The sequence below is a fragment of the Hyperolius riggenbachi genome, chromosome 6 (assembly GCF_040937935.1).
Source record: "Hyperolius riggenbachi isolate aHypRig1 chromosome 6, aHypRig1.pri, whole genome shotgun sequence".
NCBI classification, from domain to species: domain Eukaryota; kingdom Metazoa; phylum Chordata; class Amphibia; order Anura; family Hyperoliidae; genus Hyperolius; species Hyperolius riggenbachi.
The window spans coordinates 243,613,060-243,640,697 of NC_090651.1; the positions used below are offsets into that span (position 1 = coordinate 243,613,060).

General features: G+C 39.5%; 1 protein-coding gene across 1 annotated transcript in view; it reads right to left on the minus strand.

Annotated features, from left to right (window-relative positions):
- Nucleotides 1-1,220: 1,220 nt before the first annotated feature.
- ACAP3 (ArfGAP with coiled-coil, ankyrin repeat and PH domains 3) overlaps nt 1,221-27,638 on the minus strand; it is a 254,819-nt gene continuing 228,401 nt past the window's right edge. Inside the window, exons 19-24 of the mRNA XM_068240606.1 lie at nt 27,070-27,168; nt 8,943-9,035; nt 7,682-7,902; nt 6,344-6,453; nt 6,031-6,141; nt 1,221-2,706 (exon numbers count right to left, since the gene is read on the minus strand). Of these exons, the coding sequence (XP_068096707.1) occupies nt 2,559-2,706; nt 6,031-6,141; nt 6,344-6,453; nt 7,682-7,902; nt 8,943-9,035; nt 27,070-27,168 (782 nt within the window). The 3' untranslated portion in view covers nt 1,221-2,558. The remainder of the gene's footprint in view (nt 2,707-6,030; nt 6,142-6,343; nt 6,454-7,681; nt 7,903-8,942; nt 9,036-27,069; nt 27,169-27,638) is intronic.

The window sequence follows — 27,638 nt, forward strand, 5'->3', positions numbered from 1 at the left end:
TATAATTGTGAGGTGAGGTTTGAGATGGCTCGTGCACGTTCTTAGGGTCACACTGCTTTTAGATTTACAACATAATGCTCATCAAAAGCCAGAAAAAACACCTGCCATTTCAACAATAAGGACTGATGTCTGTGTTTTCCTGCCATTTGAATTTCACTTTCAGATCAACAGCCAGTGTGGACAAAGCCTAATCTATTCTAATTGACACTTCAGTAACCAGGATCCAAGGACAAGCACCCATCACATGACTATGCAAAAAAAGAAAATGTGCTGCAATGATTTTCCTTCAGTTTATGATATGCCATCCTATACCCAAAACAGTATTCAGCAATTCACCTAGAACCAACAAATAAGTGAGAAATCTCCCCTAAACACACATAGCAGTATAGACTAACTACACTGTTCTGTTACAGACAGTTATTTATTGCTATATGTGTCATAGTTGGATTGGCTCCTACACTGCATTTGTTCGCTCTCTTTCTCTCTCAGCTCGCCAAACATACTAAGGAGAGTAAATAAATCATCTCCTCGACCAATTAGGCAACACAAAACTTTGATGAGGTACAGAGCAATTAAAAAAAAATCACTGCCTCAGCTGAAATTTGAGTCTTTCCTACAATTAACTGGACTCCATATATAATTATTTTTGCTTGGTATCTGTTTCTACGTAGTGTACCTAATGCATATGAGCCATGGCATAGTGCAAGCAGCAATGACATCATGAAAAACCTGTTAACTCATACCAGCCAATCAGAGTTCGCTTGACTAAAACCAGGTCAAGGAAAGAGCAGTTGGTTGGTATGGGTCAAAGCACTAACTACATTGCTCTTTGCCTCATGAAATAAATCTGTTTCTGTTCCTATTGATACTAATGATAAGCACAGCAAAAAAGACAACCTAAAACAAAAGTAAATGTTTCGATGTTAACATTCTTTAACAGTCCAGGACCTCACCTTTGAACCAAAACTAGTCCAGCAGAGCTATATTGCCTTTGTGGAATGTATAGTGTTATTTTAGCACAATTGTTATTTATTGAACATTTAGCACTACAAAATATATATATGTGCACACATACATACACACACACACACACACACACACACCCCGTGTGTGTGTGTATGCATACAATATATATATATATATATATATATATATATATATATATATATATATATATATATATATATATATATATATATATATATATATATCTTTCAGGAACATATGAGGCAGTACAATTTTTTTTTCTCATCTCCACCTACTGGCTTGATTGGTAAAGCTTTGTGAGAAGAGCATAGTATCACGCTACTGTATCTCTGAATAAGTAAGAAGGAGAAAAACTGAAGTCTCCAGACTTCCTGGCCCTTATTCAATTAACTTTTCTCCTGAGTTTACTCCTGGGAAATATTTTCACACCATACCAATAAAATACTTTTGAAGGCACCAGCAAGCAAGAAAATACTGAAAACAAAAGTTTGATATCTCACTTTTACCCACTTTTTGGAACATTTACAGTTGCAAAATGCTGAAAAGGTACTTTATAGAAAGTACGAAAAGTGATCTCTTGAGAGAAAACTCGAGAGGAAAGTACCGTAATCTTGTCTTTACTACACTGCAGTGAAGCTAGACTAACACAATTTCCCACTAAACCAACAGGTGGAGCATCAAAATGCTATCATGTTTTAATTCGGGACATGAAGTATTTTCTATTAAAAATTGCAAAAGAAAAAAAAATTTGTAAAACTGTATTTTAATATGAATCTTAATAAATAAAACAATGGCGGCAAAAAAATCACTATACATTCACTTTAAAGATTTAGTTAATCTAAAATGGATAGATATATATATCTATCTATCTATCCATATATATATATATAAAAGTGGCAACATGAGTAAAGCTGGGCAGTTATGTACAAGAATTACCCCACCGGCATCCCTGATAGATACATGAAGCCAGAGGGGATATGTAAGTCATTATCTGGCCAAGGCTGTGATATCAGTTTTGTGCTGACTGACCCTTTAAATCAAAAAGGCTTTGATAAGCTCCGCATCTGAAACACAAGAGGTCCCTGAAGGTCAATGCACCTTTCGGCTGTCTTAGCAGAGTCACTTAAAATTTACTTGAAAATAAATATACAGTCAGGCACTACAGTGGCACCGGAGCCACTGGCTAATCCGTGGACTCATAGTCATCTCCGTGTCAGCTCTGATCTCAAAAAACAGTAAAAGAATCACAGTTTGTAAAAGTGCTGAACAGTACATAAAATATGAACATATCACCATCTTCATCCTGCTCTCGGCAGTGATGAGGACAAAAGAGGGGCAAAAAAAAAAATTTGCAGAAATTATATTGGTCCAGACCCTTCCAAAAAATTTGGTTTCATTGTGCCCCTGGTCCACAAGTTTATTCTTCCCACCCCTGGTGCCAGAAGATATTCCCCATGCAGTTTTCCTTAAGAAAAAACAAAAATAGAAACAAAAGGGAAAGATGCCAAGAGCAGCTAGTGGTGAAAAAGTTCAAAATTAGGGATCAACTACGCCCCCTTGTGGGGCTTTATCTAACACTCATCTATATTAAGGCAGATGAATTCCTGGATGCATTTCCTGTACTGCTGCTCTGTAGGACTGTTGCTAGGATATTGACCTGGTTGTCCAAATGGTCCTTCAGCTTCTCTCATCTCCTCGTTCATCCTAGCAAGTCGCAGCCTATGGGAAAAGCAGTTCTGATTAGCCTGTGTTAAAACAGCTGGAAATCCGAAACAAACCATAAAAATAAACATTGTTTTATATGCACTTTAATAGAACATTATTTTAAGCCAACTATGCATAATTTCCATCACAATAAATAGGCCCCTACAGTCTCATACACACATTGGATCAAAGTCATTTGAAACATTCAATGAATGGCAGATATTGCAGTACTGGACAACTGGTTTAATAAATGTAGCCAACCGGCAACGATGAGTGACCTATAACATGTATTCCGCCCCATCCAACTGGCAAATCAATTCAGACGACTATCGAGCAGATGCAGCTGGTGCAGATAATGTCGTTCAAATGACATTGTTCCAGAGCATGCATGCGCGTGTAGTATGAAATGTCACTTCTGCGCCCAGTGTTTGAACAACACAATCTGACATATCAGTGTGTGTGAATAACATTAAAACTACTTGGTCGTTTCTTTTTGTGTCACTCGTTTGTGTGTGCAGACTTTAATATAGTGTGTCAGTACTTGCGATCTGTGCTTGTTCTAGTTAGAGTTCGTTGCCATTATACAACGCAGAGCTGTCACTCAGCGCGGCTCTGCGTTGCACGTGACTCCCCAGGGGGAGGCGCTTGCGATCGCATTCATTATACTGAATGGGATTGTGGGCGAAATCGCCCCAATATGCAGGCAACCAGGTGCTGCGATTCAGCTGTGAGTAGCGGAGCATGTATGGAAACATCAGAGAGTGCAGTCTATGCATTCTCTAATGTCCCTGCGACCGTGTTTCCATAAGCATGGCTGAGAGTGCGCTATATGGAAACAAGCCCTTAGGAGTTTCTCATCCCTTGTAGTGAGGGAAAGATGGCAGCTTTTGGTTGAAGATATCTGTATAAATATATACAGTGGGGTGCGAAAGTTTGGGCAACCTTGTTAATCGTCATGCTTTTCCTGTATTAATCGTTGGTTGTTACGCTAAAAAATGTCATATAGGAGACACACACAGTGATATTTGAGAAGTGAAATGAAGTTCATTGGATTTACAGAAAGTGCGCAATAATTGTTTAAACAAAATTAGGTAGGTGCATAAATTTGGGCACTGTTGTCATGTTATTGATTCCAAAACCTTTACAACGAATTATTGGAACTCAAATTGGCTTGGTAAGCTCAGTCACCTCTGACCTACATACACAGGTGAATCCAATAACGAGAAAGAGTGATTAAAGGGGTCAATGGCAAGTTTCTCTTCTCTTTTAAGTTTCTCTGAAGAGTAGCAACATGGGGGTCTCAAAACAACTCTCAAAATGACCTGAAGATAAAGATTGTTCACCATCACGGTTTAGGGGAAGGATACAGAAAGCTGTATCAGAGATTTCAGCTGTCTGTTTCCACAGTTAGGAACTTATTGAGGAAATGGAAGACCACAGGCTCAGTTCAAGTTAAGGTTTGAAGAAGCAGGCGAAGAAAAATCTCAGCTAGACAGAAGTGACGAATGGTGAGAACAGTCAGTCAACCCACAGACCTGCACCAAAGACCTACAACATCATCTTGATGCAGATGGAGTCACTGTGCATCATTCAACCATTCGGCACACTTTACACAAGGAGATGCTGTATGCATGAGTGATGCAGAGGAAGCCTTTTCTCCGCCCACAGCACAAACAGAGCCACTTAAGGTATGCTAAAGCACATTTGGACAAGCCAGCTTCATTTTGGAATAAGGTGCTGTGGACTGATGAAACTAAAATTGAGATATTTGGCCATAACAAGGGGCGTTATGCATGGAGGAAAAACACAGCTTTCCAAGAAAAAAACCTGCAACCTACAGTAAAATATGGTGGTGGTTCCATCATGCTGTGGGGCTGTGTGACCAGTGCAGGGCCTGGAATTCTTGTCAGAGTTGAGCGACGCATGGATTCCACTCAGTATCCGCAGATTCTGGAGACCAATGTCCAGGAATCAGTGACAAAGCTGAAGCTGCCCCAGGGCTGGATTTTTCAACAAGACAACGACCCTAAACACTGCTCAAAATCCACTAAGGCATTAATGCAGAGGAACAAGTACAATGTTCTGGAATGGCCATCTCAGTCCTCAGACCTGAATAGAATTGTAAATCTGTGGTGTTAGTTAAAGAGAGCTGTCCATGCTCGGAAGCCATCAAAACCTGAATGAACTAGGAGATGTTTTGTAAAGAGGACTGGTCCAAAATACCTTCAACCAGAATCCAGACTCTCATTGGAACCTACATGAACAATTTAGAGGCTGTAATTTCTGCAAAAGGAGGATTTACTAAATATTGATTTCATTTTTTTTGTGATGCCCAAATGTATGCACCTGCCTAATTTTGTTTAAACAATTATTGCACACTTTCTTTAAATCTAATAAACTTAATTTCACTTCTCAAATATCTAAAAATAACTGTGTGTCTCCTATATGATATATTTAACTGACATTTTTAATCGTAACAACCAACGATATATACAGGAAAATCATGAAAATGAACTAGATTGCCCAAACTTTCGCATCCCACTGTAAATGTCTAATTATTATTACTGCCTTCTGTGTTGGGCATATCTCCCCAAATCTGGACAGACAATGCATTAACACTTTAGGAAGGAAAAAGTGGGCACTGCCTGTTTAGCTTTGTACTGGTTAATGCAGCAAAAACACACAAAAAAAGGAAAAAAAACTGACGGATACCCGAACAAACCATACAATTCAATACAATTTTCAAGAAGATTTCCCAGACTGACTGTTACATTTAAAGAGTATATCTCCTAGCATAATGTCAGATTAACAATGGCCACAGCTAATTAATACAACAGTGCAATTAGAACAAACTATTTGCTAAACTATTCTCAAAGTATGTTTACATAGTATTGAGAGTACATGCGCTTAGTTGCTGTACTACACAAGGTAGGTAGGTGTGACAACATCACCATCTACAAAGACGGCATATCTGATACAAATTTTCTGCATTATTAGTTTCAGCACAAATCATACTTCAGCAATGTAGAGATTGATGGAACTTTCTTGGTAGTCCAGTCTGAAGAGAAGGATGAAGTTGTGAACAAAGCATTATGAAGAATGGCTGCTAGTTTTTACAGCTGAGGGCGCAACTGAAGTTTTAGAAATACATGGAATGGCACTACAAAGATGGGCTGAAGATGACATTGTACAAACGTTACACATTACCTTGAACTGTGGACTCTAACAAAGCTGGTGCAAGGAACTAGCTAAATTAATTTTTTTTGGTTCAAGAAAGAACTATTTTTTTTCTCTGACTTATTGAGCACAAAAGACAACATACAAATGTAAAAAACTCACAAAGTGACAATGTCGGCGTTAGCTGCCTGCACAGCGATACTGAGAGGGTCCTGTCCGTCTTCATCTACAGCATGTTGGTTGGCTCCCCGTTTTAAGAACAAACACACCTGACTGGATAGAGAATACAGGCATTAGCTCAGAGCAGACACAGAAGGATGATCTCTATCCTATTCCCCTTTCCTATGACAGAACATTAAGATTTTGCAGACAGTGGTTCAGTAAAACTGCTCATGCGCTCTGATGCACCATGCTAGCTTTTACTTTATCCATTAAGTTTAACCTCAATATTCTGGGCTCGTGTCCCAACACCTACCCAGTGTGCCCCAGATATGTGGCGTGATGTATAGGCGCCCGTCCTCTCACATCCGTCTGGTTCACATCTGCTCCATTCTGCAGCAGGAACTCACAAGCTATTAATGACCCCTGAAGAAGGAAAATATATATATTTATAATATAGGAATAAGATATTTATACTCTATATTATATGTATGCACATAGGACAACACTCTGAAATCACGAAACACAAAGCCACCAAAAATTAACAAGTGTTTTAAAGGGACTCCGAGCAGTGCAGAAACTATGGAAAGATGCATATCATTTTAAAGCTCTCTTTCTCCTCTTTCCAATGATATATAAACCGCCGCCCTACGCCTTCTAGTTTTCGCTATTTTCGCGATTGAAATTGCCGCGGCCGCGATTTCAATCGCGAAAATAAAGAAAACTAAAAGGCGTACGGCGACGATTTAGGTGTCGCCAGAAAGAGGAGAAAGAGAGCTTTAAAATGACATCCATCTTTCCATAGTTACTTGTATTACACAGGACGACACTTTCCCCAGTGTCAGCAGCTCCATTCAGCAGAAAAAGTCGGCCTGTGTAATACAATGTAACTATGGAAAGATGGATATCATTTTAAAGCTCTCTTTCTCCTCTTTCTGGCGACACCTAAATCGTTGCCCTACGCCTTTTAGTTTTCTTTATTTTCGCGATTGAAATCACGGCCGCGGCAATTTCAATCGCGAAAATAGCGAAAACTAAAAGGCGTAGGGCGGCGATTTATATATCATTGGAAAGAGGAGAAAGAGAGCTTTAAAATGATATGCATCTTTCCATAGTTTCTGCACTGCTCGGAGTCCCTTTAAAGTTCGTAAGCAAAACTATTCACCACCACCACAGAAGTTCATAATAAAGTGACACGTAAGAATAGATGTAAGAATATGTACCTTTACTGAACAAAATAATGAGGTGATACATACAGTCATCTCAATCTGAAATAACTTTTGAAAATACAGCAGGCCCAGTTACAATTGGCCACCAATTTATTATTATTATGGATTTCTGTAGGACTAATGTATCTTTTGCTGAACATCACACTGGGCTCACAATATAATGTCCCTACAATATTCTAGGATCAAGTCATGAGGAAAGCCAGTAAACCCTTGTTTAAGACTGAAGGGAGACACTGGTGCACCATGAGTAGAAGTCCAAGCAAAACTAGTAGGCAGAATACAAAAACTCCACACAACAGTGCCAGCATTCAACAATGTACCCTACCAGGATTCACATCTGGAACTCCAGCTGTGAGACCACTAACCATGTAGATCATTACATTCAGTTATGCCTGTTTTTTGGGCATTGTAGATTTGTTGCTTACCCCTATCACTGCCTGGATTAAAGGCGTCTTGCTTTCATCTTCATCATTCACCCAGTTGACATTAGCACCATTGGCAAGTGCCTCAGCCATGATAGGCAGGTTCCTGGCCCGAGATGCCTTGTACATCAGCAAGCCCGGGTGCAACTCCCGCAGGTCCTCTGGGTCTGATGGGTCCTGTTCCGTTTCTGCTTCTCCACTGGACTCTTCTGACACCTCACACTCTGGATTCCACAGAAAGAAAAGGTACATAAATCAACATGTTACTGATGTCCTTTTAAAAGGTCACAATATTTCAGAACCTCTAGAACCTAATCACATTGCAAATGAATGAAATATATCAAGGTCATCAAACAAACCTTCTCTTATAAATAAAAATGACTCGCATGAAAACTGAGGTAAAACGATAAATCAAGGAATATAATCCCTGGGGGGTGGGGGTGGGGGGGTGGGGGGGTTACACCTTTATGTGGTCGGAAAGAAATGTCACTGCTACTTCAGATGACAACTTCAGCTCAAATGAATTGAGTAAAAATCAAAGAAATACCCAGGTATTTGTAAGTACAGCTGAAGGGACGCTGGGTATACCTCTCCAGAGGCTACAACTTTGGCATTAGAATACAGCACAGCAGGTAAAAATCTATTCAGCCACCTATTGCGCACCTATTGAGTCACAACCCTGAAACAAACATGTGGCTAATCCAGTCAGACTTGAGTCAGAGTAACTGATGCTTGTTCAGGGCCTTTGGCTAAAAGTATTCGAGACACAAGATAAAGGGGTCAGAAAATATGTCAGCCTCCATATCACTCTCACCTCAGGTTCTCTTTGAGTAGAACTGACCCATACAAGAGACTGGTACCTCATGTCTATGGGAATCATAGCACTTGAGCTAATCACATCACCACTACTTTAACCTGTAAACAGCCACAGACGAGTTAGCTCACTTTAAGATAATGCACTGCATTTGTCTTCAGTCGGAAGAGCTTGTGCTGTACACGTTTTACTTGCTTGATCTCCATCTTCATGCATAAAACATAGAAACTGAAAACAGAAGTCTTCTTTTATTGTCTCACACTGCCCCCTAATGACAAGTGGCCATAAATACACATCCCAGCAGGATTTGTTAGAAGGTAGGAAAGCTAACAAAAAAAATGTGCTAAAATAAATTGGCCTGGAGCACTTGCAAGCCTCTAAATAAATTGGCTGCTAGGGTTAAATACTCACATAGAGTTTATCAGTGATAGAGTAGGGACACGTACTCACCCTCCTCTGTGACACTGTCCACTACAGAGCCAAACACTAACACGTCATTGCTTCCATCTGTACTGCCTCCAAGCCCGCTGTCACTGCTCAGACCTGCAGGGCCAACAAGAGGAATTCCAAATCCATGTTAAAATACAGCTGACAGTAGGAAAATATGTTCAAAACTTTACAAAATACTCCTGCAAGTAATTGTTGTGCTACAATATAAAGCGAAACCATCTAAATCTAACCAATCTACAATATAAAGCTAAACCAGTTATAAGCTAAAATGTGGAGGTGCCATTGCTGAGCACATTCTGAAAGTGCCATATGCCCATCTGTAATACTGATTCTCTAGAGAAAAAGCAGACTATAAATATTTGGCACTCAGTCAAAACTTTTACAGTCAAAGGACAAGTATCGTGCAAAATTGTAAAATGTAAAATTCAGGTGTATAAAACGAGCATTTATTCCCATATAGAATGCACTCATTTTTCTTCCTGTGTTGCCGTCACTTACAGTAGGTAGTTAAAATGTGATAGATTTTGGACTAATTCATCTTTTCATAGGGGATTCTCAGGGTTTTCTTTATTTTCTGAACCACTTACTGAATTGCAGTTGCTCAGTCCAACTGCCAAAACATTGTGCAAATGAGTAGGGAGGCTGGTTGATATCTTTATACAGATCCTTTGCAGGGAATGTTTTTTTAGTTTAAAGGGATACTGTAGTGGGGTCGGGGGAAAATGAGTTGCACTTACCCGGGGCTTCTAACGGTCCCCCGCAGACATCCTGTGTTGGCGCAGCCACTCACCGATGCTCCGGCCCCGACTCCGGTTCACTTCTGGAATTTCAGACTTTAAAGTCTGAAAACCACTGCGCCTGCGTTGCAGTGTCCTCGATCTCGCGGATGTCATCAAGATCGCACAGCGCAGGCCCAGTATGGCCTGTGTCTGCGCAGTACACTCCTGGTGACATCAGCGGGAGCGAGGACACAGGCGTGCAGGCGCAGTGGTTTTCTGACTTTAAAGTCAGAAATTCCAGAAGTGAACTGGAGGCGGGGCCGGAGCTTCGGTGAGTGGCTGCGCCAACACAGGATGTCTGCGGGGGACCATAGAAGCCCCGGGTAAGTTCAGCTCATTTTCCCCCGATCCCCCTACAGTATCCCTTTAAAGAATAAAGGAAATGGCTTACAGGTGTACTGGTGTACAAGTACTGAATGGAATAAGTAAGACTGTCTTATACTAGATTCTCCCCTTCTTTGGAAAATCGTTTCATATACACAGACTGTAAATATATATGAAGTTTATTCAGGTTAAGAACTGAATACATGTATATGTAACTTAAAATTCATGATAGCACTATATTAGTGCTTTCTAGAATTATCCATTTTTTTTGCATTGATTATATTTATCTGCAAGTTTAATAGAAAAAAAATTAAGAGCACAATGCAATAGAAAAAAAAAGTGTGGACCTGATATGTAGCTACTAATTAAAAAGGAAGGTAGTCTAATCACAGATGTGTGTGGAATGTCTCACACAGTGGTTGATGTCTACAGGGAGACATACAGGAAAGCCGCCACACCAACAAATAGCAGCCATATTGTTATCGTACCGCAGAGGTGTGATGTAGACACACATCATTCAGCTGCTACTGGCATGAGCTACACGTTGCTCCAGATACACACAGCATTATTGTACATAACTAGATTCTGGCATGTTATTTGGCTGGAAGACCTGAAAGTACCAGACTGTTAGAATTATAGGCTGCAGAAGTGTCCTGTCATTCCAAAAGTTCTTTCTATCTTTCTGGTGTTTAGAATCATGATTGTGTCTTGGAAATCATTTTATAGTGTGCTGGTAAAACATTAAATATGCATCATACCGTAATTAATGAAAAATATGAAAAGCATCTATAACTATTACTTGAAAGCATCTGTAAAAGTCCTGCCTTCCTTGGGTCCTGCATAACTACGCTACCTAAAGTACCTGTTTTGGGTGACAGTGTTCCTGTCTGAAAGACACCCCCCAAGTCTTGGTCACTGCTCTCTCAGCATTTGCCTATGTTGAATCTATCAGCCTATTTCTCTTGTATAGGCAACTAGTGAGTTTGATTAGCCCATTTGTACAGTTGCATACTGTTTGCATACTAATGAACGTATCTAGCAATTAAACTATATCTGGCTAAGGGTCCTTTCACATGGAATCTGTTGCTGCTGTCAGTTATAACTAAATGGACAACTGATGTGTTGCCCAGGTGAAGGTAATCTCCATGTTTCCCCATGGCTCAGTTCACATTATATGCGTATTAACAGAAAGCTATAACATCATGTAATGCTGTTCAAAAACTAATCAGTTAAAACACAGCAGTTTTTCAGCGTACAGTGTGAAATAGGCTTAAAAGGAGAACTCCATGATGTATAATTGAATTGGGCAAACAGGAAAACATATTTAGCAATCATTTTAAAAATACTGTATTTTGTTCTTCAAAGTTGCAAAAGTGTTAGGAAAAACATCTGAAACTCCACATTTATACCCCAATATGGTTATATAAATATACAAATTATATTAATCTAAATCATTCATTCAGATATCAGTTATATTGACTGACATAACTAGGTGGATACTTTTAGTAACAACATGAATTTCTACCTGAAGAATGATTCTAGAAGTTTGGGTGAGGAGGCTCATTGTAAAGTCAATACCTCTATCACTACTGCAGTTTTTTGCTAAAACCACATACAAATAATATGATCACCTAGGATTGGACTGAGAAACAATATTTTGTCTATACAAAAGCTGTCCATTGCCAATAGCCAGTGTTGCAAGGAAGAACAGAAATGGCCATGTTTTTCACCACCACAGCAGGTGGTCTTCCTCTCCTTTCCTCACCCTTGTCTACTGGTATGACTACATACATGACAAACAAAATACTACATACATGTCTGTACAGAATTTACAAGCCAAAGACAAATTTGGCATGCCTTCATACAACAGCCTTAACTTCTCAATACAGTCTGTTCTTCAGGATCCTGGAAAATTGTGCATTAGTTTTGCCTGTACCGTGTGTGTGTGTGTGTGTGTGTGTGTGTGTGTGTGTGTGTGTGTGTGTGTGTGTGTGTGTGTGTGTGTGTGTGTGTGTGTCTCACAACGTTTGTCAGGTACCCGGTGCCCAGTAAACCCAGGATCTCAGTGCCCCTTCATAGTGTATCCCAAGTGCCCTGTGCCTTACTTAGTGTGTCTTCGGTTTCATAAACCCCACAGTATCATCCAGGCTCCTATTACCCTACCCCCCCCCCCCCCTTTCCACCACACATTCATACCCTCACCTCTTCTTAATAGCCCAGCATACACAGAAACGGTGACATGTAGAGTTCACATATACTGAAAGGCAGAGGCAGTGCAGAACAGAAAACATGCACACGTCCATGACAGTTATATTTCTCAACTGTGCAGGTCCCACTTTTCCAGGGTATGAACACCGCTTTTGCAGTTCAACCTCGCCTACACTTCTGCCCAATTGCTGAGTTGAATATAATCAAAAGTCATTAGCCAGCATCTCAGTGAGGTAGGGTGCCAGAGGGAGATTGGAAAGTAAACACAAAAGAGAAAAATAGGGGGATTGGAGGGTGTCAGTCTGAATAAAGGGGAACAGTACAACAGCTTTAAGGGAAGTGGAGGGGGAGAGCAGATAGTGTGGGAAGAGTGCCATAACTCAAAAGAAGGGGAACGAGAGGAGGAAGAAAGTGCAGGAGGAAAGCATTAGAAAGAGAGGGAGGTGCAGGTGAAGGAAGAAAGTGCTGGAGGATGTGGCAGGCTGCTAATTGGACAGCAGTGTCCTAAAGAAAACACTGGAGTATTAACAAAAACAAAAGAAGTCTCCATAGACTCTAGGTTGTGTTGTTCTACACTGTGCTATAGAGTGTGTTGCAATGTATCTGCTTACAACTTCAAACACTTAACACATTTATCTTATAATTCAAAATGGATGCTTCCTTATGGCAGTGGCCACTCTGCTGACCTGATAACTCTAGTACACAAGAGGTACAAGTCTTCTTTAAGTCATGAGTATTAAAAATAAAACTGCTTGTAATGCCAGTTCAATACTACTGGTGTATCTGGCCTTGATGCTAGGATGGAATAGAATAATGGTGTGTACACACTTGAAAGATTAATGAAAGATCTTAGATCAATTTTACCACCTTCCATGTAGTATGAGAGCATACTCTACACCAGGGGTCCCCAAACGTTTTGTGTCGAGGGGCGGGCCAACATACTTCAGACTGCTGGGGGGCCGGAGTATACATAAAATTATGTAGAAGTCTTTGTGGGCCAGACAGTGAAGCATACCCAGGTGACAAACTGCAGTCCAATTGGACAGCAGTGTCACCTAATGTGGAATTTGATTGGAAACCAACGAATGACTGCTTTCTGGATTCCATGTGGATGGGTGGTGCCAGTACTGCTATTCTATATGAGGGCTACCAATATTTAAAGATGTAGCTGACCACATCTATAAGTAATACATTTTGTGTGTGGAGGGCCGAGAAAAAAGCCTCAGGGGGCCACATTCGGCCCGCGGGCCTTAGTTTGAGGACCACTGCTCTACACAGTCTATTCTATGGAGCTGAACTCCCTATCAGATAAAAATCTTTGCAAGATCCTGTACACAAAGATGCTGTACACAATCAAAAGATCAGTATCTGCAAAAGATCTGACCCTGCAAAAGATCCGATCCTGCAAAATGCATTCATAGTCTATGATGTCTGCAGATCCTCATACACACCTTGTTTAACAGACATTCATCTGCATATCTGACAATCATCTGCAGATCCATCCTGGTGGATCTGATCTGCAGATGAAGGTCTGTTAAACAAGGTGTGTATGAGGATCTGCAGATATCATAGACTATGAATGCATTTTGCAGGAACGGATCTTTTGCAGGAACAGATCTTTTGCAGATACTGATCTTTTGAAGGTGTACAGCATCTTTGTGTGCAGGATCTTGCAAAGATTTTTATCTGATGGGGAGTTCAGCTCCATAGAATAGACTGTGTAGAGTATGGCTCTCATACTTCATGGAAGGGTGCAAAATTGGCCTGATATCTTTCATTAATCTTTCAAGTGTGTACACTCCATAATTCAACGCAAAATCATAGCTTCTACTAGAGCAGCGGTGCATAAAAAAAGCTCCTTTTGTCAATCCAGTATCAAAATATGCATAACAAAAAAATCTTCGGCAACACACAACCGTTTTGAGCATCAAGGTGTCCTTTCCTCAAGCAATAGCAATAAGATATACATAAATGGCTCAAGATTGTAAATATTAATCAATAACCCTACTGTGTGCATTTGTAGTAATATGAATTCTCAATTTAGAGAAGACTATTTCTGCATTTGATTTTCTGGCATTTGATATTGATATTTCTGCATTTGATTTTCGTCAGTGCAAGATGTTTGAGCTCTGGAGAGAGTGCCTCCCCCATAAGACTTATAAACCCTGTTACTAATGCATGATTACAAATGAATGCAGATTATTACAAATGCAAGTACAAGTATTTATTAACACATAAGCCCTAAGTGTTCCACCTTATCATGTTAAGCATTCTACTTCTTTGTTCAGTGTTTACTCTGTTCAAATCTTTATTATACCTTGAATGAATCACTAAAAAAGAGGTATAAAAGTCCTGTAAAGAAGAATACACATGCCTTTTTTATCAGGTGTAAACTGGTTGACTTCACTTGATTTTGGTTATATGGGAACTGTTTATATCTCATCTGTGTGGAGTTAACAGTATCTGTTGTTTTAAGTATGTAAATGAATGACTTGCCGCCGACCTTACCTCCATCCGGGAGGAACGGCATAGCGCTCCCACCGGGCTCAGCGCCACTGCCAGTCCACGGTGCAGCTGGCAGGGGGTGCTGCGCTGGAAGCTGGTTGGCACCTAAGAGGAAGGTTATGGCACAGTCAATGAAAGAGTACAGTCTTATTTCTACCAGTAACATGATGATGGAGCTAATGCATGCAGGTTCTAATGAGCTGAATTTAGGGTTTGCCAGGGGAATTATGATGACCACACAGCAACAGAATGATAGAATATGTCCAATGCTTAGGATCAAATTACCATGAATTAAAAAAAATACAGTTATGTTTAATATGAATAATTACTTTATAAAAGACTAAATTGCAAATTGTAATATTAATACTCCAGTAACTACGTAAGGGAAATATATATGTACCTTGCTTATTTAAATTGGTCTTAAACCACATAAAATACAGGAAAGAATATAGTTCCTTGTGTTCAGCTATGTTGTGTAATAGCCAGAATCAAGGGAAACATTTTTATAAACAGAAAATAGGATCACATTATTGAAGATCTGGATATAGTGATCAATACGGTTCTAGCCCGTGGCAGTTACTGCAAACTCCTATCGCAAATGTGTTGCGAAATAATTAACAGATGTGGATATACTCAGAAACACGGGTTACCACATAGGCAACCACTTGAAATGCAGGTGGGGAGCATTAGAACCTGACCCCACTCAGGTTTAAGAAGTCGCTCTCTGTAGATAGAAAGAAGGGGACAGTCCCCTCCACCCAAGGTGGACTATATACTGTGCAAATGTAGACAGAGGCGCCAGGCAGGTTAAAAAGATCATTTAAACCTGCCTGGCGCCTCTGTCCAAATTTGCACAATACTGCAAGAAGTTTGTGATCAGGCAAAATTGGATAGTAATCGGATCAAACTAGCATAAAAAAAGTTCTTGGAAATTCTATTATTCTGCAGACGGCAGAATTTGCAATTCGCAAAGGATGGGAAATGGATTGCAAAATATCGAAACTGCTTGCAGTCAACACACCTCTGATTTGTAACTGGTTGCCTCAACTCTGCTTTCCCAGATACTTGAGTGAGCCTTGACATCAATGATGTGCAATCTGATTGCCTGATCTTTATACAATCTTACCAACATCTACATAGTTTGAGCACTAACTAAAATGAATATAGTTTGAATGAAGTGTCCACTTTTTCACTATGTTTGTGTGAGGAATTCCTCCCAGATCCCAAAAGCATACAGATAAGTTAATTGGCTTTCCCCTAAAATATGCCCCATACTACAACGGACATATGACTAGGTTAGGGTGAGCCCCTCTGAGGGAGTTAGCGACAAGACTAAGTACTCTGTAAGATCTCAGTGCTATAGAAATACTAAATAATAATAGTATGACTAGGTGGGTCCCCAAACTAAGCCGATGTTGGTTGAAGCCGCAAAGATACTACAATTTATGTAGCCAGTATCTGGGTGAACATTATCAGTACTTTTCCATTATAATTTAGTGGCCGAGTAAAGGGATCAACTAAGGATTGCCTTGCTTACCCATGTGAGAAGAAATAAAAGCTTCTTGCCGCTTTCTACTGCATACTTTGTATAAAATCTTAGATTATACAATCCTGCTGATCATTCGTGCATTAGTAGTGTTTGAATTGCACACCTGAAACAAGCATGCAGCAAATCCAGTCAAACACCTGATATGCTGCATGCTTGTTCAGGGTCTATGGCTAAAAGTATTAAAATGTATTAGAAGCAGAGGATCAGAAGGACAACCAGGCAATTATTATTTAAAAGGACATACTGTATTTTTGGGACTATAAGACTCCCCCAAAAGTGGGGGAAAAAGTCACTGCGCATTATAGTCCAAATGCAGGGAGTTCTTGACTTGTGAACACCCAACAATACGAACCTCCAACCCGCTGCAATGTCGGTGACTCCCTGTACTGTGCCCATGCAAAGGAGGACACAGGGGGACAAACGGAGGACACAAGAAAGACAAAGGTACACACAGTAGGACAGCAGAGGAGGACACAGGGAGACACAGGGGGGCACGAGGTACAAAGGGGGCATAATCCACCAGAGGTCTCTTCACCATGGATGCACCAGGTTTAGTATATTTACTAGTATATTCAGGCTTGATACTTTACAGCGGACTCTGGCTTCCATCTTTGATATTGAACTGTTGGCTCCTATATATTCAGTGAATAGATATTTTATTTGACCATATTGGTAGCACCTATTATCCTCTGAGAGTGGTTTATATATACCAGTGGATATCTCAACCTTACTGGTCCCTCATTAATTTAAGGATTGGTGCTTCTAAGGTGTCCCACTACGGATTATTATGACACAGGCTATTATATTTAAAACTATATCATCATATTGACCGGTGGTTTAATTACTTGATCACATTGGTCATGCCTGTTTATGCCCTCTGTGAGTGGTTATGACCTTTTTGTATTATCCTTAATCGGTCTCCTCACGGATATGGATACAGGCATCACCAAGGTATAGCTGTCAGGCAGCTATTTGGTTTAATCTATTTAAGTGCGAATTTGGCTAAGCCAGTTTTGGGTTACAGTGAGTGGTTATGACCTTATATATTACCTTCTCAGGTCTCCTCCCATGTCTGCAATACGGGCGTCACCAAAGATTAATGCCTTGGTCTAGTTTGATGGACCTATGTAGTGGGATATCTGAATAATATATGCTATTCTCTGGGGGTCCTTCCACGCTGTCTTAAACAGCAGCAGCACTATATATTGCATAGCAATTATACTTTTATGTCAGATACTTCTGACATATTTTTGCATTTAAGTGTGTATATTTCTATACCAAATTACTGTGTCAATAAAGTGCAGTTTCTTGAGCAGCATATACTGGTTAGTGGTTTCTTCTTTTTTGGTTCTTCGGTTATTCTTCACCAGTGCTGGTACCTGCACAATATACACGCTGCATCGGAATTCAACTATTATTATTAATCGTCTATCACCTCCTCAGTATGGGGTTTTTTAGTGTTGCTTCTGGATGGTAAACCAGTGTGGAGGGTCCTTCATCATTTGGTGACATCTTGTGGATTCTTTGCTAATATGGCCTACATACCAAGAATAGACATTGTAGATGAGGTAGAAAATGCTTTTAAATTCTATGAAAATGCATCTGGTAAACAGAGTGATGTTCCATCGGCCCCTGGCGAGGCTTTACCTGACCCTATGGAGGGATTGTTCCGTACACATGAGGATCTAGCACTCAAAATAGTCAGGCACAAATGGAACATCATATCTTTAAAAAAATACATAAAAGTTCAAATAATCCCGCGGGGATTAAGAGAAAGAATAATACCTGCTGAACATTTAAGAAATGAGAGATTTATGCCTCAATGGAGAGAACATAGTATAGCTAATGGTATATATGTTATGAGTATGATGGTTGAGGAGGAAACAATCCAACTAATTGATATGGAAAAACAACTGTGTAGATCGGCAGTAGAATTGGATAAATACAAGGAAAACAATGTGTTTGATGGCTTCAATAGTAGAATGAAAAAGGCATTAGATAGTGAAAATGAAAAAATTAAGGCTAACAAACAAAAAAAGTTTCAAAGAGACGTTGATGATTTTGCAACACAAAAAGTATTCATGGAGTATGTGCAGAGACCTAGGGTGAGAAGTAGATCCAGAAGAAGAAAGATTAGTTGGGCGTCCTCCTCGGGTAATTTCCAGGATGACGCCTCAACAACAGCATCTATGCCCGGTACCCCGAACAGTGCCAATAGTCGCAAAAAAGATCAAAGGGGAATCTTAAAGAGATCAGAGGGGATGTCAACAAGACAGTCTACTTTTTTAGAGAAAAACCGAAAAAGAGGAGGAAGAGAAAAAGACAATCACCAAGATTAATCTTGGGTGATATGACACTTCCTCTATGCACAGACAACATTATTATAAATTTGACTGACCTTAAATTGACCCCCAGTGACATCTCTGTATTGAATAAAGGTCTCTCATTCTGTCCAGCTGAGTCTGTTCAGAGTTTTGAGATCTACAAAGATATCCAGCTTTACTTGCATAAGATTCTATTGAAGATTGAATACGGAGATGCCGCATTACAAGGCCTTGTGGGGGAACATATGGGATACACGGACATTGATGACTTTAAAATAACAGAGGAGACGGAGGAAGAGGAGATGGGTTTAGAACAAAAATTCCCCCTCCATACTGATATGAAACCAACTTCGGAATATATGCCACCCATGTCTAAGAATAAATACGTATATCACATTATTCAATAAATGTGTAATGAGGGAGATAGAGACTTGGCAATTGCAGGATGAGGTTCCAGATAATCTAACCTCTAGTGAACATAAAACCCTAAAAAAACTTAAACATTTACAAAATATTACCATCAAAAAAAGTGACAAGGGGGGTAATATAGTACTTCTGCCTACAGAAATGTACTTAAAAGAGATCAACAGACAACTTGCAGACACAGATTGCTATGAAAGAGTCCCCGTCAACCCATTTGTAAATCTAAAAGACAATTTTAATGCTCGGTTGGAGTGGGGGTATCTGGATAATGTTCTTACTGAAAAAAGAATTTAAGGCCCTAAGAGTGGATCAATATGTTGTCCCCACTATTTATATACAACCAAAGATTCATAAAAATCCAACATGCCCTCCGGGCCGTCCAATTATTGCTGCTATGAATTCTCCAACAGAAAAAAATAGCTCAATATGTGGATAAAAAGCTACAACCCATGGTAGAGATGCTCACATCCTTTGTTCTTGACACTATGCAGTTGTTACATAAACTCAAGTCGGTGACAGTACCTGAGCATGCGTTTTTGGTGGGATTGGATGTTGAATCCCTATTCATGTCTATCCCCAATGATGTGGGTAGACGTGCGGTAAATATGTTTCTCGCCAGATTTTATCCTGAACACGATGCCCACAACGAATTTGTGGACACTATGTTACAGTTCATTTTGACTAATAATTATTTTGCGTTCAACCATCGTTACTATCGGCAGCGGTGGGGCGTGGCCATGGGGGCGGCCTGCTCCCCTTCATATGCCTGTCTCCATTTGGGCGCATGGGAGGAGGAGGTGGTCTATTTGGATCAGGCGTATCGGGAGCATGCCGCCCTCTGGCTGCGTTATGTGGATGATGTATTCCTACTCTGGACTGGCTCTGGTGAGGACTTACACAGTTTTGTGTCCCGTTTAAATCAGAATGTTTACAATATTTTTTTGACCTACAAGCTCAGTGATACCGATTTGGAGTTTCTAGATGTCAGGATCAGACGTGAGGGTGGGGGCATTACAACCTCCACATTTAGAAAACCCACTGCAGGGAATACTCTATTACACTATCAAAGTGCCCATTTAACATCACAAAAGTCCGCAGTTCCTATAGGCCAATTTTTACGCCTCAGAAGAAATTGTAGTAATATAGAAAGTTTCAAAAAAGAGGCTCTCGATTTAAAAATTAGATTAAAAGCTAGAGGTTATCCTAATAAGCTTCTTAAGTCAGCCTATTATAGAGCCCTTAAATCTAATCGGGAGGATCTGTTACTTAAAAAGTCACATACCAAGACACAATTTTGTCCTAGGCTTATAGCCACATATGGCCCCCATTGGAACAGGCTTAGAGACACTTTGCAGCGTTTTTGGCCTATTTTGCAAAATGATGCAAACATTTCAGAAATAATAGGTCCAAGACCCCTACTTACGGCGAGACGGAATAAAAATCTGGCAGATATACTTACCCAATATGAATATAGATTAAAAAAACTCCTTTCTTTCAAAAACGCAATGGAATGACTCAATGCAAAAAATGCTCTGTATGTCAATACGTAGATAAAACAGATACATTTACCAACTCAGCAGGAGATAGGATATATAATATCAGATGTCCAGTGGATTGTTTGAGCACCTTTGTTGTATACCAGATGACTTGCCCTAGCGGGAAACATTACGTAGGTAAGACTGAGAAGAATTGCGTACTAGAATACAGGAACATGTGAGATCCATTATTGACTCTGCAAAGTAGGAAAAAATAGATAAAACCCCAATAGCCTCTCACTTTGCAGAGTTCCATAATTCAGACCTGAAAGGTTTAAAATTTAAGGCTATATATCGTTTGGACCTAGGAATTAGATTCTGTAATATGAGAGCTCAATTAAAAAAAGGAAAGTTTCTGGATATACCAATTAAAAACATTTATTCCTTATGGTCTGAATGTTGATCTGAACCTGAAGGTATTCTTGAAGTAGAGATCATATTTTAATATAGTAGGTCCAGTTTTAAACATCCTTTTATTTTGTACTCAGCCTTAGTATGTTTCCCTTTGGTGGATTTGAATAATCATGATTGCAGTGTTTGTTTTTGACCACAAGACGTCCCCAAATGATTTTGCCAAAAAAGTGCACTTCTCCTCCACTAGATGGAGATTCCCAGGCTCCTAATTTATGGTGGCCTGTATAGTGCAGTTGGCTGATGGTGTAATGGTTAAGAGCTCTGCCTCTGACACAGGAGACCAGGGATCGAATCTCGGCTCTGCCTGTTCAGTAAGCCAGCACTAATTCAGTAGGAGACCTTTGGCAAGTCTCCCTTACACTGCTTCTGCCAATAGAGCGCGCCCTAGTGGCTGCTGCTCTGCTCTGGCGCTTTGAGTCCGCAAGGAAAAAAGCGCAATATAAATGTTATTTGTCTTGTCTTGTATAAATACTGGGGGAGAAGGACGGCAAACGTGATGACGTAGCACCGGTGGGCGGGGCGAAACGCGTAGACGTCATGCTACGCCTTCTTCTTGTATTGGGAGCCGCTGTTTAATTGATGGGAGCCTCCGCCATTATTACATGTGGAAACCTGTAAAAGCCAACCTGCTGCCAGCCGTTATTAGCCGCTTCAAGCCGCCTTATTGCGGCAATCTATGTATTCCGCACAAAGTCCGGACACCAGATAAGATAAGTGCTGCCAGTGTATTTGCATCAGCCTAAAGCTACTCTGTGCACAACTCAGCATGCAGAGGCTAAGTGCCAGCCGCTTACTGTGATACCTACTGCTAAGTTGCACCACAGTCTGTGTATGGAAAAAAGACAAGTGTTTTCTGACATTCAATTATTAATCGCACAGAGATTAAGCAACAAGCCGTTTTTAGCGGCATCTACAGCGGTTTTGTTTTACAGCCTACGGACAAGTGTTCTATCATTCTTCTGGAACAGTGCATGGTTCAGAGGCTGAAGTGTATGCCATCTAGCCACTGTGTTGGATGTATGGGCTGCCCTGTGATCTTAGTGCAGCAAGCAGTTGGCTGATGGTGTAATGGTTAAGGGCTCTGCCTCTGACACAGGAGACCAGGGTTCGAATCTCGGCTCTGCCTGTTCAGTAAGCCAGCACTAATTCAGTAGGAGACCTTTGGCAAGTCTACATAGCCAAAACATATAGCTACAAAACATTTAAGAAGGTTTGAATACGGTTTGTTATATACAGAGCTACCTTGAAGGGATAGCTTTGTTCTCAGCAAAAGTACAAATTCACTGTACTGACTGATTTATAAAAACAAAAAAAACTGTAAAAAACAGAATTACTGGTAACCACTTCACTACTGAGGGGGTTTCCCCTTTCTGTACCAGAGCAATTTTCACCTTTCAGCGCTCCTTCCATTCATTCGCCTGTAACTTCATTACTACTTATCACAATGAAACTATCTATATCTTGTTTTTATTACCACCAATTAGGCTTTCTTTGGGTGGTATACTCGGGGTTACCGCCAGGGAGGTTAAGGTGGCCACACACCATACAATTAAAAGATCCAACTTTACACCAATTAGATAAATATGATCGGTTATATGGAAAAATCGAAAGCCTGAAAGTCTGATCAAATAAAAGATCGTGAGTGTTGGATTTTTTGGATCAATTTTTATGAAAATTGAATGACGTAGGGTAGATTGTCAATTACTTGATGTACAGGCCCAAGCAATTTTTTCAATAATTTTTTTTCATAATTGGGGAAACATTTAACATAGGTATGTGGTACAATGTAACATTTCAAAAATCTGACCAATCAATCAAAAAACTTGATCACAATTCTTGAATTGAAAAGATATTTAAAAAATTGTATGGTGGCCACACACTATACAACTAAAATATCCAATTTTCCACCAATTTGATAATTTTGATCGGTTGTCCCAAAAAAGTGAGAGCTTTCAGATTGGACATGCTGGAAATTTCAGACCAACCTTATCAAGAATTGTATGGTGTGTGATGGATTGTCAGTTGATGTACAGCTCCAATCAATTTTTTCTGAGCTTTCATTTTATTCATGATTAGGGAAAAATGTAACATAGGTGTGTGGTATATTGGTCAGATTTTTGAATTGTTACAATCAGTCAGAAAAATTGAATGCTATTCTTGAATTGGACAGATATTTAAAAAATAGTATAGTGTGTGGCCACCTTTAGGCTTTAATTTGCTTATATAAATCAGCCTAAAGGTGGCCATACATGGTACAATTTTTCAATTAGATATTTTAGTTCGATTATTCCGTTAGATCGAATATAAAGATTTTTCCAGCATGTCCGATCATTTTTCCAGAAAAAAAACGGGATAATCGTTCGAATTTCTTGATCGAAAAAAAATAATTTTTCAACTTTCATTCAATTCGATCATTTAAATCGAATAAACGGGAAAATCGAACGTTTTTATTGTACCGTGTATGGCCACCATAATGATGGCCATACACGGTACAATAAAAATGTTCGATTTTCCCGTTTATTCGATCTAAATGATCGAATTGAATGAAAGTTGAAAATATTTTTTTTTCGATCAAGAAATTCGAACGATTATCCCGTTTTTTCGGAAAAAATGATCGGACATGCTGGAAAAATCTTTATATTCGATCTAACGGAATAATCGAACTAAATTATCTAATTGAAAAATTGTACCATGTATGGCCACCTAATGGTGCCCATACGCGGTACAATAAAAACGTTCAACTTTCCCATTTATTCTACCAAAACGATCGAATCGAATGAAAGTTTAAAAAAATCTTTTGTTCGATCAAGAAAAAAAGAATCACTTATGCAATTTTTTTCAACGAAAATCTGATTGGACATGTTGGAAAAATCTTTGTATTTGATCTAACGGAATAATCGAACAAAATTATCTAATAAAAAAAAAAATTAAAAAAATTTTACCTTGTATGCGCACCATAACAGTCAGCACCACAACTGTTTCTCAAAGAGAAAAAAATCCTCTGGTACCATTAGGGGCCATTTAAGATGACCACATGAATGACAACATCTGTGTTTCCATGGAAACAGAAGCCATTGCTCACAGGCAGCACAGGTTAGACCTGTAGTGAACAGTTATGAGCAGAACAACACTTGTATTCTTTACTTGAATTCCAGTGCAGCACTGACTGAATGACCGCAATAAGAGATCATCATAAACACACTGAAGCAAGCGTAAAGCAAGGGAACATCTGCCAAGAAAGTGCAGGGTTTTAGGACATGCAGACTGACCTCAGGAGGTACAGATGCCAGCAGAAGGTGTAGATGACAGTTACTGCCTTTCTCTTGGCAAATATGCTACAGCAAAGAAGCCTACTGCATGCATAACATAAAGAGGCAAGGACTCAATTGAGGCTTAGCAATATAACTTAAAAGGAACTTGACGTGAGAGAGATACAGAGGCTGCCATATTTACTTCATTTTAAACAATGCAAACTGCTTGGGTGCCCACCTTATCCTGTGTCTCTAATACTTTTAGCCATAGACCCTGAACAAGCATGTAGAACAGGTGCTCTGTCTGAAGTCTGACTAGAGTAGCCCCCATGCTTGTTTTAGGTGTGTTATTCAGACACTACTGCAGCCAAATAGACCAGCAGGATGCCAGGCAACTATTTGTTTTTTTAAGGAAATAAATATGGCAGCCTCCATATCCCTCATGTCAGGTGTCCGATAAGATAAATATATTTTGTCATAACTGCATTAATTACTGCTAACACTAGGCGGTGCTGTACTACAGAGAAATTTCTGTAAAGAAATTTCCCTCACCAGGTGTTGAGTCTAATCTATACATTATGCACATTTTTTTAATAAAAAAAAAAAAGGATACACAAAATGGGACAGTGTTCTGGAGTAACAGACATTTTCATAAATTCATTCATTTAGTTACAAACGTACACAATGGCCTCAATTCACTAAGCTTTATCAAACACTTTATCAAACGTTTGATAATTTACCTCATGGGTAAAATCTAATTTTGAACTCACTAAGGTGTTATAGATTTATTAAATGGTTTATCGATTAAAACATTTGATAACTATATAACACTTTAGTGAGTTCAAAATTAGATTTTACGCATGAGGTAAATGATCAAACGTTTGATAAAGTGTTTGATAAAGCTTAGTGAATTGAGGCCAATATGGGCTTAAAATAAAAACACAATTGAAGGGTAAATGCATTAACAGTGCATCTCCCAACATTCCAGAGGGCACAAGGAGAATGAAATAAATACAGAGTATCATCATTCCTTACTCTAAGTGATAAGGTCAGTATGTAATATACCTTGCACCTTCTGATGGCCAGTAGTCACATCGTAATTTTATCATGCAGGAAGCAGGCTGCTAGGCACAAACAGGGAAAACATGGATTTCCTGCATCTTTTAGGCTCACAAGCCTCTTAAATAAATGCCCTTTACAAATAGATTTCCCAAACTGAACAGATCAACAGAGGTCTGATTAATGTCTTATGATCAGACTGACTGAACATTAGATGAATGTATGTTACCACAACCAATAATAATGTTCAGATCAGGAGACAGCCAGAGGGCTGTACAGTAGTACATAGACCCTACACAGGCAACAGTTCTTGGGGATGAAGAAACTGGATACTTCAGATTTATCTGGTAGACTGCTTTTATATTCTCCTGCTCATGTCCTGCCTCCCCTTAGGTTGTAAGCCTATTTGGTAGGGCCCTCCTTCCTGTGTGCCACCATTTGGACTCAGTGACTTGTCTGCTATATTTATTCTGCAGTGTTACATACCTATTTTGTGTACTATTGAACGCTAAAATGTCCCTATGTAACATTGTTTAGTGTTAAGTAAACAATGTTATTGTGTTATAAAGTTTAATAATAATAATAATCCTCATCTATATGCTAAGCAGCTATGTTAAGTATACATATCTGTACAGGCATCACAGGATATAATTAAAATCTTGCTGTGCCCAGCCATTATCCAATGCCTGTACGTGTGTGTTAGGCTTAAGAAAATAGCCGTCCCCCACCAAAAAACAAAACAAAAAACCCCAACAAACGAACCCCGAATTGAAGCACTGCATGGCAAGGGATATTGGAAGATAGACCAAGTTGTTCACAAGATCTGTATACAGCTGACCGGGAACAAAACAATGGCTACAGTCATAATAACATGAGAAGAAAGGACACTTCTGATGCATTGATATAAGCAGAATACATGCGACTAATTCCATTTAACATGGATAAAGCTGTGTACTGCTGGTACCGGAGCAATGCTGAGCTGGCAGCCATAGCAACTGAAGGATGCAGAGTTGGTGAAGTCATTTTGATATACAGTCTCTTACCGTAAGCATTACGCTAAGCTTTACACATGCATGGACGGAAAATCTCTCCCTTGCCAAAACAATGAACACAAATATAAAGTGCCTTTTGGTTATAAAGAGGAGCTGCAGTAAAAATAAAGCAAAGAATAAAAATTGCTTTTTTTTTTTTTACAATATCCATGTATTTAGCGAGTGTTTGCTCATCACAAAATCTTTCCTCATGCTGATTTACATTCTGAAATTTATCACAGGTGGTGAGATCTTTAGTCAGGTGCAGTGAATTATGAAGCCAGTGAAAATGATGCCTAACTTCCCAGGATACTCTGGGAAGAGGATTCAGCATAGCTAAACGGTCTATGCTAAGCATCATTGGGAGGGTGAGGCAACATACAGCAATATTCTGTAGCCAGATAAAAGTCCTTTGGCAGGTAAGACAAGACAGTTCATGTGCACTTTAATTAATCTGTGCATATGGCAGGCTTTCCCCAAATTCATACATTGGCTAGTACAGAGTTTGTCAACATTCCACAGCCCTCCGTGGCTACTAATAGGCTCATTATCCCACTTTCAATCTACTGAGTTAGCCAATAAAATCTCGATGCAACCCCAAAGTTTTTCGCCTTACATGTTTATGGTGAGTAGAGGGAGAGATTTTCTGGCTGCACATATTCTCTGGGGTCATATAATGGAGATGGATATTGTGACTGGAGGAGAACAATGGTGTATATACTTACTACGTGGCCCAGCACCCGTATCAAAGTAAGAGAAGAGAGAGTCCAACTCATCTGGACAGAACAGAGAGTCGCGGCGGAACTTTCGCTCAAACTTTGCAACTAGAAAGAGAAGAACAGAACACAGACTAGATTATGCACATATTGTAAACATAGATATTTATTCATTTACTGTGTTTATAAAGCGCCAATGTATTACGCAGCGCTGTTATAATTCAAAACCCTTAATAGAAGTTATAAAGCAATATCTGTAGGGTTCCTATCACAATTTTATCAAAGTACATCTGTCACTCATTTTATCCAGCAACAGGAACTTCATTATAAAAGAACCATCTGTTAGGCTAACTGAAGGATGCATTACCAAACTGATGTGCACAGTAGGTACAGAACTGCAATGTGTGTCTAGGGTGCACTTTTGTTAGGGCCTAAAAGAAAAACTAAAAAAACAACAACTATGATTTTGTCAATAGGGGACAAGGAGAAAAACTTAAGACCTGGCTTAACTGTAACTAGGCAATTTTTCCATTACAGAGGTAAAACAAATACTTACTGTATTCCTCTTTCTAAAAACA